The sequence below is a fragment of the Gobio gobio genome (genome assembly GCF_949357685.1).
Source record: "Gobio gobio genome assembly, chromosome: 12".
Lineage (NCBI taxonomy): Eukaryota > Metazoa > Chordata > Actinopteri > Cypriniformes > Gobionidae > Gobio > Gobio gobio.
The window spans coordinates 56,972,483-56,985,549 of NC_137105.1; the positions used below are offsets into that span (position 1 = coordinate 56,972,483).

A 13,067-nucleotide genomic window follows, 5' to 3' on the forward strand; every position below is an offset into this window, starting at 1 on the left:
CATGTTTTTACCACAAAATTTTGTTTTATGTATGGACAGCACATACTCTCACACACACACACACACACAGACAGAAACGTGTTGTCAGCGCTGCTGTGTTATTTTTTTCTCAACTTCTGAAACAATTGAGATGCATTTTTTTTATTTATTTCAGAAACAATTTTAAACTGTAACTATTTCAATTGCATTGAATCAGAACAATAAATCAAGATTAGAGACATGATTATTTCACCGATGTTCTGTGATGTGAGCAATCCGCAGTTCACTCGTGTTGTTGTGAGATTGTGTGTGTGTGTGTGTGTGTGTTATAGTGATCTATGTCCCTCATCAGAGCTGATGAACACTTCCTGTAGTTCTAAAGGAGTCGGCGTGTGTGAGATGCTGAGCGTTCCCATCATCCATCAGTCTAACACTCTTCACACTCGAGTGTGTGTGTGTGTGTGTGTGTGTGTGTGTGTGTGTGTGTGTGTGTGTGTGTGTGTGTGTGTGTGTGTGTGTGTGTGTGTGTGTGTGTGTGTGTGTGTGTGTGTGTGTGTGTGTGTGTGTGTGTGTGTGTGTGTGTGTGTGTGTGTGAAAGTTGGATTTATTATATACAGCACAGATATACTGTTATACTATTGTGATCAAGTGACAGAAATCAGGGCTATGGAATCATCAACATCAATCTCAAGAGAATGAAGCGTAAGAGAGTAAATCAGAATCAGTTTGATCAGTTTGTGTTTATTCAGTTCTCCACTCATGAACATTTCCTGCCGCTCCGCACATTCACATGTTCTCAGTGAGTCACACGTCCATCAGTTTATTCCCTGTCGTATGTGCGGACCGCCTGCACGCCCTCGAACATCAAGGTCTGGAGACGCCAGAGACCAGGAGAGGACATTCAGGAACATCAGCATCATATATAAGAGTAAAACATGAATAATGCTGCTTACCATAATCATCTGCCCACCCTTGAGTTCTCTGGTGAACGTCGTCTCCTTGCCGTCCCACCTCTGAACCTGGACAAGATTTCCTCCGTCCAAGGTTATGATGGACTGAAGTGAGATGAAGAGAAGCGAGTCATCGTTGTGCATCATATAAACCAAACGTGTCCTATATGAAGGAACTCACGCAGGGTAAAGAGACACACCCTGCCAAAGAGCTTCAGAAACTGCAGTCAGATGTGCTGGAGACTCACTGAATGAAGAAACTAACCTTCACACGTCTGTCATCGGCGGTGCTTTCCTCAAACTCCTCTCCCAGTGTGAAGGAAATCTCGTTGACTTTGACGCTGGTGTCGGTCAGTAATGTCTCTATGACGACTCTGTCCCCCTCACGACTGATGACAATCGTGGTTTTGGCAGCATTTCCTGCATCCCTGATGGCAGAATCAACACCTGTGGAACAGAGACATCAGGAAACATCACAGACAGAACTAGAAACCACACAGAACATATACGTCATGCGTTTAAACCCCAGACTGCACTACAGCTTCTCCTATCTCACCCAGTGCTCTCAGGTATTCATCAAAGTTCTGGCTGTCCACCAGTTTCCAAGAGCCACAAAATGCATCCACCATATTGAGAGAGTAAGAGCTCAAACACACTGCGGTCCGGTCTCAGAGTTCTCCTGTCTGAGGACACGAAGCCCAGACTCATTAATACTGTCAGGAGGCGGGGCTTTAGGCCAGGTGTGTGCTGATTGGGTGGATTTTTATCTACTGAAGCTGTTATGTGAGAAATTACTGTAATTTCAATAGTCAAATCCAGTAACTGGTCTGGGACTTTGCCTTCGAGCAAATATTAAAATGTTAATAATGTGACAGTTTAGTATTTGCATATTGGCCTGGTTCCACAGACAGGGTTTAGATTAAGTCAGGATTAGGCTTTAGGTCAATCGGGATGTTTGGCTTTTATAAACGTGCCTTAGAAATAAAGCATCACTGGTGTGTGTCTTCAGACTAAACCTGGTGGTGTGTGATTCCAGAACGAGCACGAGTGGGAAAGGACAAGACACATTTCACCCTTCACCAGGAGTTTGATGGACAGGTAATTTGAGCAATCCTAACACGGAGTCCGCCTTTATGTCTGACAAAGCAGTCAGGAGAGTTAGTAGATTAACACCGGTGGACTTGAACTTGATAAGATGGTGTGTACTGACGTCTTGTATTGCTCAAATGCCTCCCTAATCTCAGATCTCAACAGCGGTACCAAAACATCCAGAAGGGGAAACTGGGTCATAAAGAAGAAATGCTTTTTCCTTGAGCCCTGAGAGGTTAAACCATAGTGTGGCCTATGGCATGGGCGTGAGCTTGGTGACATCTGGACCTGGTAGGTTTGCCGCTGACTGGTGTAGTCTATCAGGGCTTTGATGGTAAGACCAGAGCCTTCCATGAGGATGTCACACCAGGAGAGAGACAGATCACAAGCGTATCTTTAATCTGGGACATCCTCTCATAACTGTGTTCAACCAGCCCCTTCACATTCAAACACGTTTCAAGGGGCTTGAACACAAGCCAAATACAGCTTCTCCCGCCATCTGGACACTTCATCATGGAGATCGGGACGGAACGGACGGCTCACCAGAGTGGGATGTTTATGACCCGTGAGGAATTGCTCATCCAGTCAGCCAGAGGCAGATTCCTCCTTCTCCACTGATGTCTATGTTAAGTGTGGCCGTAGCGCGGGTCAGAACGGTGACCAACATGAGGGAGGAGACGGGCTCACCTGAACATCCATCTCAACTCCATCACATCTGGCTCCTCAGGACTAGATCAGGCCAACTACACGCTCTCTGCCACATCATGCTCTCCAGAGTGAAGCAGAACGGGACATGACCCGCAGACGCCTGACTCCCACCCCCTTAAAGAATCGATATTTTGTAATATTTTGCTCAAGATAAGGGTTTATTAAGTCCACATGGAGACTCTGCTTCTAACCGCAGGTCGAGAGCTGTCGCTGCACACGTTTGTGAATGTTCGCTGGAGCGATGGTTTCGGGAAACACAGACTGGTTGAGCTATGTTGATAACGGTGGAACTTGCAGCCAGAGTTCCCTAACGCTGCTTTTGGGAAACGCTCTGGACGGGTCTTCATGAGGACAGATCTCTTCCTCCAGGCGGTGATGACGGCTCAGACGGTTTATGATTTATGTTTAACGCATTCCTCCTAGGATTGTCTGTCAAACGCTCCCTCTGTATAAAATGATCCTAATAATCCCGTTCTTCAATCATTATGAGCGACTGTGATTGTTGTGTTTTGATCAGCGCAGAGAAAGGAAGGAGGTATGATGTGAGGGCTGATACGCTCTTCTTCACCTGCGATCTGGGCAATAATCACACCTGAAGAAAGAATATGAGAAACTAACACCACTGCACGGAGAACACCTTTAACACTGGAGAACAGAGGAGCTCATAAACTGGTGTTATGGTGAGTGAAACTCTAATGGATAATATCATTCTTTGTTTCCTCTCACTCAGTCAGTCTGTAGACATCATGACTTTACTGTGTTTTATAAATCAGTTCCTGAATCAGTAATGCTCTTCCCCTGCAGTCTCTCAGCCAACATACACATACAGAGCAATCACTGAATACACGGAGTCAACTAATAAAGGGTTCATATCACACTCTAGGAATTCTTCATTATATAACACAGAACACAAAAGCTGTGATGTATGTATTTGTCCCTTCAGGGGCTCCGTATGAAGTGTTGTGTTCCCACGGGAAACTCTGCATCTGCTCTAAAGCACTGAGACAGTTTTTCCTCATATTATTCTCATATGGAAATATCTCAATGCTTTGACTGTAAAGTTTCTCCCACAGATTATTTACATCACTAATGTTTCACGAGCGAAGGTTCAGGCCAATAAACAACACATTAAAGGGTTAGTTCACCCAAAAAGGAAAATTCTGTCATTAATTACTCACCCTCATGTCGTTGGACACCCGTAAGACCTCCGTCCATATTCGGAACACAAATGAAGATATTTTAGTGTAAAGCTGATGCTGAGAAAGGCTTCACACAGGCCTCCATTGGCATTCAGTACATTGACACTTCCAAGATCCATGAAAGGCACTTAAAACGTCGTTACAAAGTCTATCTCACCACAGTGGCTCTACAATAATTTTACGATGTGACGACAATAGTTTTTGTGCGAAAAAAAAAATCAAAATAACACCTTTAACCAACTTGTTCTCGACTTCCGTGTGTGCCTCCACGACGCATGCGCGAGAATATGACGCAGATCTGGCGTTCGGACACATGACCCAGAAGAGATTTGTTTACGAGCAGAGGAAGACGCGCGTGTCTAAGCTGTTGGATTCTACATTGATCGTGCTTTAGGCCTCGGCATAGTTCTCAAAATGGGGTTAAAGTGTGTATTTCATGGATTCCCGAACGCCGGCGCTACGTCATATTCTCGCGCATGCGTCGTGGAGGCGCACACGGAAGTCGAGAACAAGTTGGATAAAGGTGTTATTTTGATTTTGTTTTGCGCACAAAAAATATTGTCGTCGCATCGTAAAATTATTGTAGAGCCACTGTGGTGAGATAGACTTTGTAACGACGTTTTAAGTGCCTTTCATGGATCTTGGAAGTGTCAATGTACTGAATGCCAATGGAGGCCTGTGTGAAGCCTTTCTCAGCATCAGCTTTACACTAAAATATCTTCATTTGTGTTCCGAATACGAACGGAGGTCTTACAGGTGTCCAACGACATGAGGGTGAGTAATTAATGACAGAATTTTCATTTTTGGGTGAACTAACCCTTTAATATTGGAGGAACTTCAGGATTAATGAATATTAGTTGGGTTATATGTAATAAATTAAATTACATGTAGACAAAGGTCTGTGCAGAACCTCACAGTTATAGAACAAACATTAAATTCATTATTTGTGTGTTTTGGGAACACTAGAGAATACAGTATAACAGTATATCTGTGCTGTACATAAAAAATCAAACTTACACACACACACACACACACACACACACACACACACACACACACACACACACACACACACACACACACACACACACACACACACACACACACACACACACACACTCGAGTGTGAAGAGTGTTAGACTGATGGATGATGGGAACGCTCAATATCTCACACACACCGACTCCTTCAGAACTGCAGGAAGTGTTCATCAGCTCTGATGAGGGATATAGTTCACTATAACACACACACACACACACACACTCGAGTGTGAAGAGCGTTAGACTGATGGATGATGGGAACGCTCAGCATCTCACACACACACACACACACACACACACTCACACACACACACACACACACACACACACACACACACACACACACACACACACACACACACACACACACACACACACACACACACACACACACACACACACACACACACACACACACACACACACACACACACACACACACACACACACACACACTCGAGTGTGAAGAGTGTTAGACTGATGGATGATGGGAACGCTCAATATCTCACACACACCGACTCCTTCAGAACTACAGGAAGTGTTCATCAGCTCTGATGAGGGATATAGTTCACTATAACACACAGACACACACACACACACACAGACACACACACACACACACACACACACACAGACACACACACACACACACACACACACACACACACACACACACACACACACGAGTGAACTGTGGATTGCTCACGTCACAGAACATCAGTGAAATATTAAAGTTCAATTCACATTTATTTGAATAGCACTTCTCACAATATAGTTTGAAAGCAGCTTTACAGTAAAAGTGTCTACAGTACAGATGATCTGTTATCAGAGGAGACTGTGAGATCAGAGATGGAGGAAGCCATTATATTACACACTCCAGTACAGGAGGAGGCGCTAAACACACTTGACGAGCGACTGAACACTAAGAGCAGAAGAAGAGAGATGGGCGGGGTTTGTGTGTTGTTGACACCTGAGGCCTCCTGCGCATGCGCCTTCTGAGGAAACACCTGAGAGTCCAAACCGAAAGTAAAGACTCGATTCTGACGAGATGTAAAGTCTCATTTCCAGGAGTTAAAAACGGCCATAAATATCACATTACGGTAAGTTCATTCATCAGCTTCTGATATCATGTTATATTTTTGTGCAGTGTTTTCTGTGTGATCATATTAAACTTTGTTAAAACGTTAAACTCGATCTTTACAGTTTAACGGCCATTTTAAGGAGTTGTGACGCATGTAAAAATGACGACACGTTCATCTTCAGGATTATAATAATATTGATATATAATTATTATTGAATATAATAACTCTGCTAAGTTTCTGCTTTAGCTGAGATTAGTTTACGGATTCTTTATCATCTGAAATACTCAAAGCTGTTAATGTACACATTTAAAGTAAATCTAAACTCGATCTGGCTTCTGGAGGCCTGATCCTCAGCTTTAGTGATCATCTTCATAATCACACAGAAATATAGTTCTGATGGATATTAACTCTATAACACTATTGCATCTCTGCTTTGAGGTATTTAAAGGATGAAGATAAATAAGAGAATTTTCCACATTTAATGTGATGATGCAAACAAAATAAATAAGTAGGCTAATGTGAAAAATTAAGAGGAGAAAAGTAAAATATAAGACGTATAATATCATGATTGCAATAATTAATTATGAAATATTTTAAGGAAAATAGCATCTCCGCAGTTTCTCTTTCACTCTCACTCTGTCTCTTTCCAATTATGATATTAATAATCAGGACATATGAATCGCTTCATTAAAGCTGTTTTAGTTCACTGGAGATTTCACAACCATCTTTACAAGACAAGACTTTGATCATATATTTTAGAAGGCTGTGATATCAGTAGAGTTATGATTTCTGGCCTCATAGAGATGATGGATATATTATAATCTGATTATTTAATATAATATGCAGTCAATAGGAGTACCGCACCGTTTTCCACATAAAAACAATGAATGTGTTGGAATAATAAGACTAAAGTGAAATGTGAGTCGACCTTATTTGTGGTGAATTTAATGAACTTGTTTGTTTAATAAATACATTAAAGCTCATTGTGGAGGGAGAGCAACTATTACACATTTAACAAATGTAATGTTTAAGCTTTCAGAGGTTATTATTAGTGCTTCAGTGATGAAAAGCAATGGTCAACACTGTCCAGTAAGAGCATCAGTGAGGTCAGACAGTGCTGATGGGTAATAAATCACTGATCCAGTTCATCTCAAAGCGGCTCAGACCTGATCTACGGTCAGTAAACATCACTTAAAGGAGCTGTATGTAGGACTGTGGCCAAAACTGGTACTGCAATCACTTTCACATGACTGTAGAGCGGTGTATCCCCTCTCCCCCTCCCCCTGACTCGAGGCTGCCAGATAGGCTGCAGATCCAGCAGGAACGTAGGCTGCTACACGGAGCTTTCAATGGCAAGTGACGAGTCGTACACAGTACGTTTTTTTTCTTTCTGTTAATTATGTTTATGCTTCAAGAGCGATGTTTTGAGAAGTAATTATGAATCGCAAAAATTTACTAATGGCGATTAGCCAAATATAATTGTAAATATGAACGATCGTATGTGACAGTACATTCCCACATGAAAAAATACTATGGTAAAATTACAGCAAAGCTAAATAACATTAGCAATATACACAAGTTTACGCGCCAAATCGTGGGCGGCGCCATTACTCTACACAAATGCATTTCATTTCCGCCGGAAGTGGTGCGCAGCGTCTGCCGGTGTAAACACAGCGAACACAAAATTGGAACTATTAACGGTTTGGATTCATATGAAATTTGCAGTTCACAAATGGATGGGTTCAGGAGCTGCAGATCATGAAGCCTATGTAACGTTAACCTTTTACCTTGAAGCATTCTGCACCGTTCTGTGTTCTCAGGTTGCACTACTTGCAAATAAACACTGAAAAATATCTGATTGTGTGACACTTCTTGCTTTTGCACATTATACGGTTATTGCGATTGTGTGACACTTCTTGCTTTTGCACATTATACTGATTTAAGTATATTTATTGTGAAGATTGTGGGTATGGATGCAACAGACACTTATGGCTGTATTTAATGCACATTTATTTCAGCACAACGCTAGGGCTCATGTTTGTCAGAGCACAACATACAGGCACAATCTTATAGAGGAATGTCATGTCTTCGTCCTTGCTTGGCAACACCATGTGAATCGGTACTTTATCTGACAAAATAGTGTACTTGTTACGGACGGTTCCAATCACCCTTTCCACGTGAATTCGGAGGTGGGCATTTTTTCTTGTGCTCCCCACATCTCTTGCATCCAGCTGACAGCGTTCTTTTGTGAAAGCAGGGATCTTTACCTCGGCACACATAAGTCCCACACTGTCCTTTATGTCAAAGCCGCGATCAGCCAACACCATATCCCCAGGTAACAGTTTGTTTTACAAGCGCGATCCAAGCGAGCCGACGACTCTTTGTTACCTCGGATACTTGGTCTCCGTGGTTGCGTCTCCAAGCAGGAAAGCGGTGGAAAGTTAATCCATTTTCGACCTTTTTCCCATGGCGATTATGTGATGCAGTGTTACACCCCACAATGCAGCAACGGTTTACCATGGTTTCCAATAATAACGCCAAATTAAGACACACGACTGAGAGGGAGCACGTCTACTCGTTCCCGAGCCACTTTTCTTCATGTTGTAATTGTTTAACGTTATATCCTCTTTGTAACTGCGATATCAGTGCTTTGTCGGCACAACGGAGCTAGCTAGCGAAACAAACCCAGCCCGCCAGAACGGAAGTGGATTGCATCGATGGGAGGAGTTTACGATGTTGAGCGGAAACGGCTCAAAAACTTGTGTATTGGTCATACAGGTCCACTTGCAGCATGTTTTGTCCACTATATATGCGAAGAACGAATGAGGAATCATTTTTACTGAGGTAACGTTAGGCTACTGTCTCAAATACTTTTTCACATTGCAATAATAAGCGTGCTAATGTTGTTTTCCTCAGCGTCCAGCATGATGACAGAGAAACGGGCTCTGATAATGCATTACTAATGTTAGCAATGACGACTCGCCGTTTTTATTTACCAAACAATTCCTTAACGTTACCTTTTCAATTCAATGACCCGCCTCCTCCATCTGCGCTAACCTAACGTTACTTTGCATGAACATGCATAACTTTGTTCGACTGTCATGAATATTTGAAATGTCCATTTACATTAAGTACAAGTTAGCCAAACATAGATGAACCTTACCTGTCCAGGAGAAAATTAGCAACGTTGGCATCAGTCTTCAAATTATTCTCCGTTTTCAGCCGTCTCCATCTTTCAAAGGCATCTCTTATACAAATCCTTGTTTTATTTCGGACACTGTCACAACGTTTTTCTGATTCTTAACGAGGTCGTTTAGGTTTCGTAAAGTTAGACATTGTTTATCCAAAAAGTTTGTAGCTGCAGCTGTGGTAACTAGAGCAGAGCTGGCAACCCGAATGCAGAAACACTACTGACTTCGTGATTGGTCGACAGGTGGAGGGTGGGGCTTCAGGCCAAAACACAACATGACAACATCAACATCAGTTGAGGGCTGCAACTTCACTTTTAAAATGACAATATCTTGGCTGGACAACCGTTGTCAGTGATATAAGTATTAGAAATTAACATGATTTCTTAATGTCTAATGACATATCAGGGCCATTTTATGATTAATTGAAATACATTTCTTACATACAGCTCCTTTAATGGACATCAGAAGATCCTCCAGAAACTGCAGATTCTCCAGAACATCTGTGTAGCATTAAGATTGAGCATTAGCATAAATATTGAGCATTAGCATTAAGATTTAGCATTAGCATAAAGATTGAGCATTAGCATTAAGATTGAGCATTAACATTAAGATTTTTTTTATTTTATTTTTATTTTTTTTAACTTTATTTATATAGCGCTTTTCACAAAGTAGATTGTTTCAAAGCAGCTTTACAGTGTTAAACAGGAAAATAATGCAGCATAATTTTATTCAGCTGTATAGCCACTCCGGAAAAAACGCTGATGTCATCAGTTCATTTCAACCATCACACAGCGACAGTGTGGGCTTTAGATCAATAATTCGATCAGTAATTTAGTTTAAATGGTTAATTTAGTTTATTATTTAGATTTATTTCGATGTTTATTTGAAAAATTTAGTGTCCCCAATTTGAGCATTAGCATTAAGATTGAGCATTAGCATTAAGATTTAGCATTAGCATTAAGATTGAGCATTAGCATTAAGATTTAGCATTAGCATTAAGATTGAGCATTAGCATTAAGATTTATCATTAAGGTTGAACATTAGCATTAAGATTTAGCATTAGCATTAAGATTTAGCATAAGCATTAAGATCAGGTTTCCACTGAACAGGTAAAGCGTTATGTGTGATTTTGTTCTGTGTGCAGGTCTGAGGTCAGTTCATCATTATGGAGAACAGAGGGAGCAGTGAGAGATCTTCATCTGCAGAACCCAGCTGTGTGACCTCTGACCCCAGCTGTGTGTCTATGAAGAGTGACCGATCCATGGGTCAACCTTCTAATATCAGTGATGAAGCAGTGACCTCTGACCCCAGGTGAGATATATTCCAGTATTAGAGACATCAGACTGACTCATAATAAATGAAATACCAGGCAGAACTAAAGGAATAATTATTTCGATGTGTTTTCTCAGGATCTCCAGGAAGAGAAAGAGAGACAGATCTTCATCTCCAAATCCCAGCTGTGTGTCTGTGAGGAGTGACCGATCCATTGGTCTTCCTCCTGGACTCAGTGAAGCAGTGACCTCTGACCCCAGCTGTGTGTCTGTGAGGAGTGACCGATCCATTGGTCTTCCTCCTGGACTCAGTGAAGCAGTGACCTCTGACCCCAGCTGTGTGTCTGTGAGGAGTGACCGATCCATTGGTCTTCCTCCTGGACTCAGTGAAGCAGTGACCTCTGACCCCAGCTGTGTGTCTGTGAGGAGTGACCGATCCATTGGTCTTCCTCCTGGACTCAGTGAAGCAGTGACCTCTGACCCCAGCTGTGTGTCTGTGAGGAGTGACCGATCCATTGGTCTTCCTCCTGGACTCAGTGAAGCAGTGACCTCTGACCCCAGCTGTGTGTCTGTGAGGAGTGACCGATCCATTGGTCTTCCTCCTGGACTCAGTGAAGCAGTGACCTCTGACCCCAGCTGTGTGTCTGTGAGGAGTGACCGATCCATTGGTCTTCCTCCTGGACTCAGTGAAGCAGTGACCTCTGACCCCAGCTGTGTGTCTGTGAGGAGTGACCGATCAATTGGTCTTCCTCCTGGACTCAGTGAAGCAGTGACCTCTGACCCCAGCTGTGTGTCTGTGAGGAGTGACCGATCCATTGGTCTTCCTCCTGGACTCAGTGAAGCAGTGACCTCTGACCCCAGCTGTGTGTCTGTGAGGAGTGACCGATCCATTGGTCTTCCTCCTGGACTCAATGAAGCAGTGACCTCTGACCCCAGCTGTGTGTCTGTGAGGAGTGACCGATCCATTGGTCTTCCTCCTGGACTCAGTGAAGCAGTGACCTCTGACCCCAGCTGTGTGTCTGTGAGGAGTGACCGATCCATTGGTCTTCCTCCTGGACTCAGTGAAGCAGTGACCTCTGACCCCAGCTGTGTGTCTGTGAGGAGTGACCGATCCATTGGTCTTCCTCCTGGACTCAGTGAAGCAGTGACCTCTGACCCCAGCTGTGTGTCTGTGAGGAGTGACCGATCCATTGGTCTTCCTCCTGGACTCAGTGAAGCAGTGACCTCTGACCCCAGCTGTGTGTCTGTAAGGAGTGACCGATCAATTGGTCTTCCTCCTGGACTCAGTGAAGCAGTGACCTCTGACCCCAGGTGAGACACAAAATTACAGATTTTTTAATGCAGTCAGATGACTTTGTGCGATTTATTTAATTGCAAAAGACTCAATTCAATTGAAAAAATATGCAGATCAGGCATAAAATTATGACCTTAATATTGTGTTGGTCCCCCTTTTGTTGCACTGTGATTGAAACTGAGATGCTCTGTGTATTCTGACACCTTTCTATCAGAACCAGCATTAAAGGGTTAGTTCACCCAAAAATGAAAATTCTGTCATTAATTCCTCACCCTCATGTCGTTCGACACCCGTCAGACCTCCGTTCATCTTCGGAACACAAATGAAGATATTTTAGTGTAAAGCTGATGCTGAGAAAGGCTTCAGATAGGCCTCCATTGGCATTCAGTACATTTACACTCACAAGACCCATAAAAGGCACTAAAAACGTCGTTACAAAGTCCATCTCACCACAGTGACTAAATAATTTTACGCAGCGACGACAATAGTTTTTGTGCAAAAAAAAAATCTAAATAACGACTTTATTCAACCTCTTGTCTTCCGTGTGTGCCTCCTCGACGCATACGTGAGAATATGACGCAGATCCGGCGTTCGGGAATCCATGAAATGCACACTCTAACCCCATTTTGAGAACTACGCCGAAACCTAAAGCACGATCAGTGTAGAATTCAACAGCTGAGACACGCGCGTCTTCCTCTGCTTGTAAACAAATCGCTTCTGGGTCATGTGTCCGAACGCCGGATCTGCTCATATTCTCACGCATGCGTCGTGGAGACACACACGGAAGACAAGAACAAGCTGGATAAAGGCGTTATTTCGATTTTTTTTTGCGCACAAAAACTATTGTCGTCGCATCGTAAAATTATTGTAGAGTCACTGTGGTGAGATGGACTTTGTAACGACGTTTTTAGTGCCTTTTATGGGTCTTGTGAGTGTAAATGTACTGAATGCCAATGGAGGCCTATCTGAAGCCTTTCTCAGCATCAGCTTTACACTAAAATATCTTCATTTGTGTCTGAAGATGAACGGAGGTCTGACGGGTGTCCAACCACATGAGGGTGAGGAATTAATGACAGAATTTTCATTTTTGGGTGAACTAACCCTTTAACTTCTTGAGCAGTTTGAGCACCAGTAGCTCGTCTGTTTGATCGGACAACACGGGCCAGCCTTCTGACCCTGTGGCCGGTTCTCCACTGGTCCTTCATGACCCTGTGGCCGGTTCTCCACTGGTCCTTCACTTTTGATAGAGACTGACCACTGCAGACC

At 43.0% G+C, this 13,067-nt stretch overlaps 1 protein-coding gene across 1 annotated transcript; it reads right to left on the reverse strand.

Moving 5' to 3' along the window:
* Positions 1-701: 701 nt before the first annotated feature.
* LOC307135156 (fatty acid-binding protein, brain-like) lies at positions 702-1,597 on the reverse strand. Its single transcript, XM_079831361.1, has 4 exons — positions 1,486-1,597; positions 1,195-1,376; positions 933-1,034; positions 702-850 (listed from the first exon to the last, which is right to left on the reverse strand). Exons 1-4 carry the CDS (start codon positions 1,556-1,558, stop codon positions 800-802), a joined length of 408 nt encoding a protein of 135 aa, XP_079687487.1. The 5' UTR covers positions 1,559-1,597; the 3' UTR covers positions 702-799.
* Positions 1,598-13,067: the final 11,470 nt, after the last annotated feature.

What these genes read in the sequence shown, in the direction of transcription:
- LOC307135156 (XM_079831361.1), bottom strand. Translation starts at nt 1,558, where the DNA reads ATGGTGGATGCATTTTGTGGCTCTTGGAAACTGGTGGACAGCCAGAAC. An exon ending in CCGATGACAGACGTGTGAAG is followed by an intron (nt 1,035 to 1,194) that starts GTTAGTTTCTTC and finishes ATCTCACTTCAG; the next exon opens with TCCATCATAACCTTGGACGG. An exon ending in AGGGTGGGCAGATGATTATG is followed by an intron (nt 851 to 932) that starts GTAAGCAGCATT and finishes TGGCGTCTCCAG; the next exon opens with ACCTTGATGTTCGAGGGCGT.